This window comes from Silurus aristotelis (assembly GCF_946808225.1).
Source record: "Silurus aristotelis genome assembly, chromosome: 29".
NCBI lineage: Eukaryota > Metazoa > Chordata > Actinopteri > Siluriformes > Siluridae > Silurus > Silurus aristotelis.
The window spans coordinates 12,275,002-12,282,501 of record NC_139602.1 but is presented as its reverse complement, the minus strand read 5'-3'; the positions used below and the strand labels follow the sequence as shown (position 1 = coordinate 12,282,501).

The 7,500-nt window shown below is 48.3% G+C and overlaps 1 protein-coding gene across 5 annotated transcripts in view; it reads right to left on the bottom strand.

Annotated features, from left to right (window-relative positions):
* Window positions 1–335: 335 nt before the first annotated feature.
* Window positions 336–7,500, bottom strand: part of arfgap1 (ADP-ribosylation factor GTPase activating protein 1) — a 36,635-nt gene continuing 29,470 nt past the window's right edge. For all 5 annotated transcript variants that reach the window (XM_083535545.1, XM_083535546.1, XM_083535548.1 and 2 more), the window contains one exon: window positions 336–1,039. In XM_083535545.1, coding sequence (XP_083391671.1) covers window positions 718–1,039 — 322 coding nt within the window. In that variant the 3' untranslated portion in view covers window positions 336–717. The remainder of the gene's footprint in view (window positions 1,040–7,500) is intronic.

Sequence of the window (7,500 nt, the reverse complement as noted above, 5' to 3'; positions counted from 1 at the left end):
AGTAGGCGGGGTTTATCAGGGGCTTGTTTCCGTATTGGCTGTTTTAACTGTCAATCACTCTGAGGAGACGGAATTAAAGTATACACAGAATCTGAGAGCAAAATAATAATAATAATATAATGATGAAATAATAATATAATAATAATAGTATAATAATATAGTAATAAAATAAAATAATAATAATAATATGATGAAATAATAATATAATAATAATAATATAGTAATAATATAATTATAGAGTAATAAAATTAAATAATAATATAGTAATAATATAATAATAATAATACACACAGCACACACACAGTAAACACTGACCACAGCCTCAACACAGAAACTTGGGTTTAAAAAGACAGAGGTTTTATTTGATTGTATTGAACACGTACACACTTGTAAAGATCGACATCATTTCAGTATTAAGGAATGAGATGCTAAAGAGAGAATTTACACAGTCTGCGTTTATTCATGCAGAAATTCAACATTAATTACACTTAAAATCAAACAACCACCTCATTACAATATCTACACAACAGGCTTTATATACGAACATTCACTCACACACACACACACACACACACCCATGAATCAGTAACAGTGTGTGTGTGTGTGTGTGTGTGTGGCATGAATTCAAAATGAATGAGGGGATTTGATAGTTTTTTTTTTTTTTACTTTTCCAGTTCGACACGTGCGATACGTTGTGATTTAGCCGTTTGCACTGCTCTACCAGTTAGCATTGTCCCACACGTCCTCATCCGCCTTAGGACTCTTCTTGTTCTTGTTGTCTCCACTGTTTTCCCAGTGGTTCTCCCAGTTCTCCCAGCTGTCTCCGGTGCTGTGTTTGTTGTCGGAGCCCCAGTTCTCCCAGCTGTCTGAACTCTTTTTCCCTCCCGAGTTCTCCACTTGGGTCCAGCTCTCGCTGCTCGCAGACTTCTTGGTGCCGATTTCAGTGTTGGAACCGAACGAATCCCAGAAACTCTTATCCACAGCCTCACTGTTCTGATAACCTCCAGAGTCGCTCTGATAAACATCGCCATCTGCAGGACTGAAGCATTTAGTCAACATGTTAGTAACACCGTCTTACACTCGTCTCACATTCACCACCATCTCACACTCGTCCAGCTCGCATTTCACACTCACCACCATCTTCGAAAAACAATTGTGGCGGTCCAACCTCTGAGATCATCTCCTGACACAATCTCACCTACAACTCCACATCTACACTGTTTTACATGTACAGGACAGGAAGAGCTGTAGGATGTTATTACCAAAGCTAAAACAACAACATGTCAGTTAGATCCAATTCCCACTAAACTACTGAAGGAAGTGTTCCATACAGCTGGTGAGCCTCTTCTCAATATTATTAACTCCTCACTATCGTTAGGTCATGTCCCTAAACCCTCAAGTTAGCAGTTAATAAGCCCCTCATTAAAAACCTAATCTGGATCCAAACACGCTATCGAATTACAGACCAATTTCAAATCTCCCATTTATGTCTAAGATTTTAGAAAAGATTGTCACTGCCCAGTTCTGTTCCCACTTACAAGAGAACAATATCTTTGAAGAGTTTCAGTCAGGTTTCTCCATTATAGCACAGAAACTGCTCTAGTTACAATCACTAACGACCTGTTTTTAGCTTCAGACCAAGGCTTCATCTCGCTGTTAGTTTTACTAGATCTTAGTGCTGCGTTCGACACTATAGATCATGATCTCCTCCTAGATCGCTTACAGAATTACATCGGCATTCAGGGACAGGCATTAAGCTGATTTAAATCCTACCTGTCCAATCGTTACCATTTCGTAGATTTAAATAGAAAGCTATCCAGGTTAATGCTAGTAAATTATGGAGTGCCACAAGGTTCAGTTCTAGGACCCCTGCTTTTCACAATATACATGCTTCCCTTAGGAAATATTATTAAAAGGATGTCCTGCATCATCAATAAACAAGCTTTAGTTAGTTCAGAATGCAGCAGCAAGAGTTCTCACAAGGTCAAGAAAATATGATCATATAACCCCAATCTTCTCATCCCTACACTGGCTTCCTGTTAAGTGTAGTGGTTAAATCCACTACAAACTACTGCTACTTACCTACAAAACACTAAATGGTTTATCTCCATGTATCTCCAGTCTTCTAACACGCTACAATCCTTCATGCTCCTTCAGATCTCAAAACTCTGGACTTCTAGTAGTTCCTAGAATAACAAAGTCCACTAAAGGTGGTAGAACATTTTCACATTTAGCTCCTAAACTCTGGAATAGTCTTCCTGACAGTGTTCGGGGTTCAGACACACTCTCCCAGTTTAAGTGTAGATTAAAGACGTATGTTTTAAGCGAGTTCTACACATAACACACATCACATCATAACCTTGTGCTCCAGAACATCTGATCACATCACATTATCAACTTGTGCTGTTAATATCATGAACAGCAGCTACGCTAATTCCTCTCCACTGCTTCTCTTTCTCTCTCCATCCCGAGACACCCTGAGGTTGCTCCAGCTCCAGTCACGTCCCACCTCATTAAGATTATGGACCTTTAAAGAAGTAGATGCCCACAAACATCCCGAACCATCCAGAGGCGTACCAGTGCCAATTGAATCCCACTTCATGTGGAGTTTGGACACTGGACCTCCTGAAGTGTTTAAAGGCTCTTGCATGGAGAAGCTGGTGTTGGATCTGTGATGATCTCAGATGTTGATCTATTTTATGAGTTGACACACACACCTCTCACACACACACACACCTCTCACACACACACACACCTCTCACACACACACACACCTCTCACACACACACACACACACACACACACCTCTCACACACACACCTCTCACACACACACCTCTCACACACACCTCACACACACACACACACACCTCACACACACCTCACACACACACCTCACACACACACCTCACACACACACACACACACCTCACACACACACACACACACACACACCTCACACACACACACCTCACACACACACACACACACACACACCTCACACACACACACACACCTCACACACACACACACACACCTCACACACACACACACCTCTCACACACACACACACACACACCTCTCACACACACACCTCTCACACACACACACACCTCTCACACACACCTCTCACACACACCTCACACACACACCTCACACACACACCTCACACACACACCTCACACACACACCTCACACACACACCTCTCACACACACCTCACACACACACCTCACACACACACCTCACACACACACCTCTCACACACACCTCTCACACACACCTCTCACACACACCTCTCACACACACCTCTCACACACACCTCTCACACACACCTCTCACACACACCTCTCACACACACCTCTCACACACACCTCTCACACACACCTCTCACACACACCTCTCACACACACCTCTCACACACACCTCTCACACACACCTCTCACACACCTCTCACACACCTCTCACACACACACACACCTCTCACACACACACACACACCTCTCACACACACACACACACACCTCTCACACACACACACACACCTCTCACACACACACACACACACCTCTCACACACACACACACACACACCTCTCACACACACACACACACACACCTCTCACACACACACACACACACACCTCTCACACACACACACACACCTCTCACACACACACACACACCTCTCACACACACACACACACCTCTCACACACACACACACACCTCTCACACACACACACCTCTCACACACACACACACACACACACTCACACACACACACACCTCTCACACACACACACACACACACACCTCTCACACACACACACACACACACCTCTCTCACACACACACACACACCTCTCTCACACACACACACACACCTCTCTCACACACACACACACCTCTCTCACACACACACACACACACCTCTCTCACACACACACACACACACCTCTCTCACACACACACACACACACCTCTCTCACACACACACACACACACCTCTCTCACACACACACACACACACCTCTCACACACACACACACACACACCTCTCACACACACACACACACACACCTCTCACACACACACACACACACCTCTCACACACACACACACACCTCTCACACACACACACACACCTCTCACACACACACACACACCTCTCACACACACACACACACACACACACACACACCTCTCACACACACACACACACCTCTCACACACACACACACACCTCTCACACACACACACACACCTCTCACACACACACACACACCTCTCACACACACACACACATACCTCTCACACACACACACACACACACCTCTCACACACACACACACACACACCTCTCACACACACCTCTCACACACACACACACACACCTCTCACACACACCTCTCACACACACCTCTCACACACACCTCTCACACACACACACCTCTCACACACACACACACCTCTCACACACACACACACCTCTCACACACACACACACCTCTCACACACACACACACCTCTCACACACACACACACCTCTCACACACACACACACCTCTCACACACACACACACCTCACACACACACACACACACACACACACCACACACACACACACACCTCACACACACACACACACACCTCACACACACACACACACACACACACACCTCACACACACACACACACACACACTCTCACACACACACACACACACACTCACACACACTCACACACACACTCACACACACCTCACACACTCACACACACAACTCTCACACACACTCTCACACACCTCACACACACCTCACACACACCTCACACACACCTCACACACACCTCACACACACCTCACACACACCTCACACACACCTCACACACACACCTCACACACACACCTCACACACACACCTCACACACACACCTCACACACACACCTCACACACACACCTCACACACACACCTCACACACACACCTCACACACACACCTCACACACACACCTCACACACACACCTCACACACACACCTCACACACACACCTCACACACACACCTCACACACACACACCTCACACACACCTCACACACACACACACACACCTCACACACACACACACACACACACACCTCACACACACACACACACACACACACACCTCACACACACACACCTCACACACACACACACCTCACACACACACACACACACACACCTCTCACACACACCTCACACACACACACACACCTCACACACACACACACCTCACACACACACACACCTCACACACACCTCACACACACACACACCTCACACACACACACACCTCACACACACCTCACACACACCTCACACACACCTCACACACACCTCACACACACCTCACACACACCTCACACACACCTCTCACACACCTCACACACACCTCTCACACACCTCACACACACCTCACACACACCTCACACACACCTCACACACACCTCTCACACACCTCTCACACACCTCTCACACACCTCTCACACACCTCTCACACACCTCTCACACACCTCTCACACACCTCTCACACCTCTCACACACCTCTCACACCTCTCACACACACACACACCTCTCACACACCTCTCACACACCTCTCACACACCTCTCACACACCTCTCACACACCTCTCACACACCTCTCACACACCTCTCACACACCTCTCACACACCTCTCACACACCTCTCACACACCTCTCACACACCTCTCACACACCTCTCACACACCTCTCACACACCTCTCACACCTCTCACACACCTCTCACACCTCTCACACACCTCTCACACACACACACACCTCTCACACACACACACACCTCTCACACACACACACACCTCTCACACACACACACACCTCTCACACACACACACACCTCTCACACACACACACACCTCTCACACACACACACACCTCTCACACACACACACACCTCTCACACACACACACACCTCTCACACACACACACACCTCTCACACACACACACACCTCTCACACACACACACACCTCTCACACACACACACACCTCTCACACACACACACACCTCTCTCACACACACACACCTCTCTCACACACACACACCTCTCTCACACACACACACCTCTCTCACACACACACACCTCTCTCACACACACACCTCACACACCTCTCTCACACACACACCTCACACACACACCTCACACACACACCTCACACACACACCTCACACACACACCTCACACACACACCTCACACACACACCTCACACACACACCTCACACACACACCTCACACACACACACCTCACACACACACACCTCACACACACACACCTCACACACACACACCTCACACACACACACCTCACACACACACCTCACACACACCTCACACACACCTCTCACACACCTCTCACACACCTCTCACACACCTCTCACACACCTCTCACACACACCTCTCACACACACCTCTCACACACACCTCTCACACACACCTCTCACACACACCTCTCACACACACCTCTCACACACACCTCTCACACACACCTCTCACACACACCTCTCACACACACCTCTCACACACACCTCTCACACACACCTCTCACACACACCTCTCACACACACCTCTCACACACACCTCTCACACACACCTCTCACACACACCTCTCACACACACCTCTCACACACACCTCTCACACACACCTCTCACACACACCTCTCACACACACCTCTCACACACACCTCTCACACACACCTCTCACACACACCTCTCACACACACCTCTCACACACCTCTCACACACCTCTCACACACACACACACACACACACCTCTCACACACACACACACACACACACCTCTCACACACACACACACACACACACCTCTCACACACACACACACACACACACCTCTCACACACACACACACACACACCTCTCACACACACACACACACACACCTCTCACACACACACACACACACCTCTCACACACACACACACACACCTCTCACACACACACACACACACCTCTCACACACACACACACACACCTCTCACACACACACACACACACCTCTCACACACACACACACACACCTCTCACACACACACACACACCTCTCACACACACACACACCCCTCTCACACACACACACACCCCTCTCACACACACACACACCCCTCTCACACACACACACACACCCCTCTCACACACACACACACACCCCTCTCACACACACACACACACCCCTCTCACACACACACACACACCTCTCACACACACACACACACACCCCTCTCACACTCACACACCCCTCTCACACTCACACACCCCTCTCACACTCACACACCCCTCTCACACACACACACCCCTCTCACACACACACCCCTCTCACACACACACCCCTCTCACACACACACCCCTCTCACACACACACACCTCTCACACACACACACCTCTCACACACACACACCTCTCAC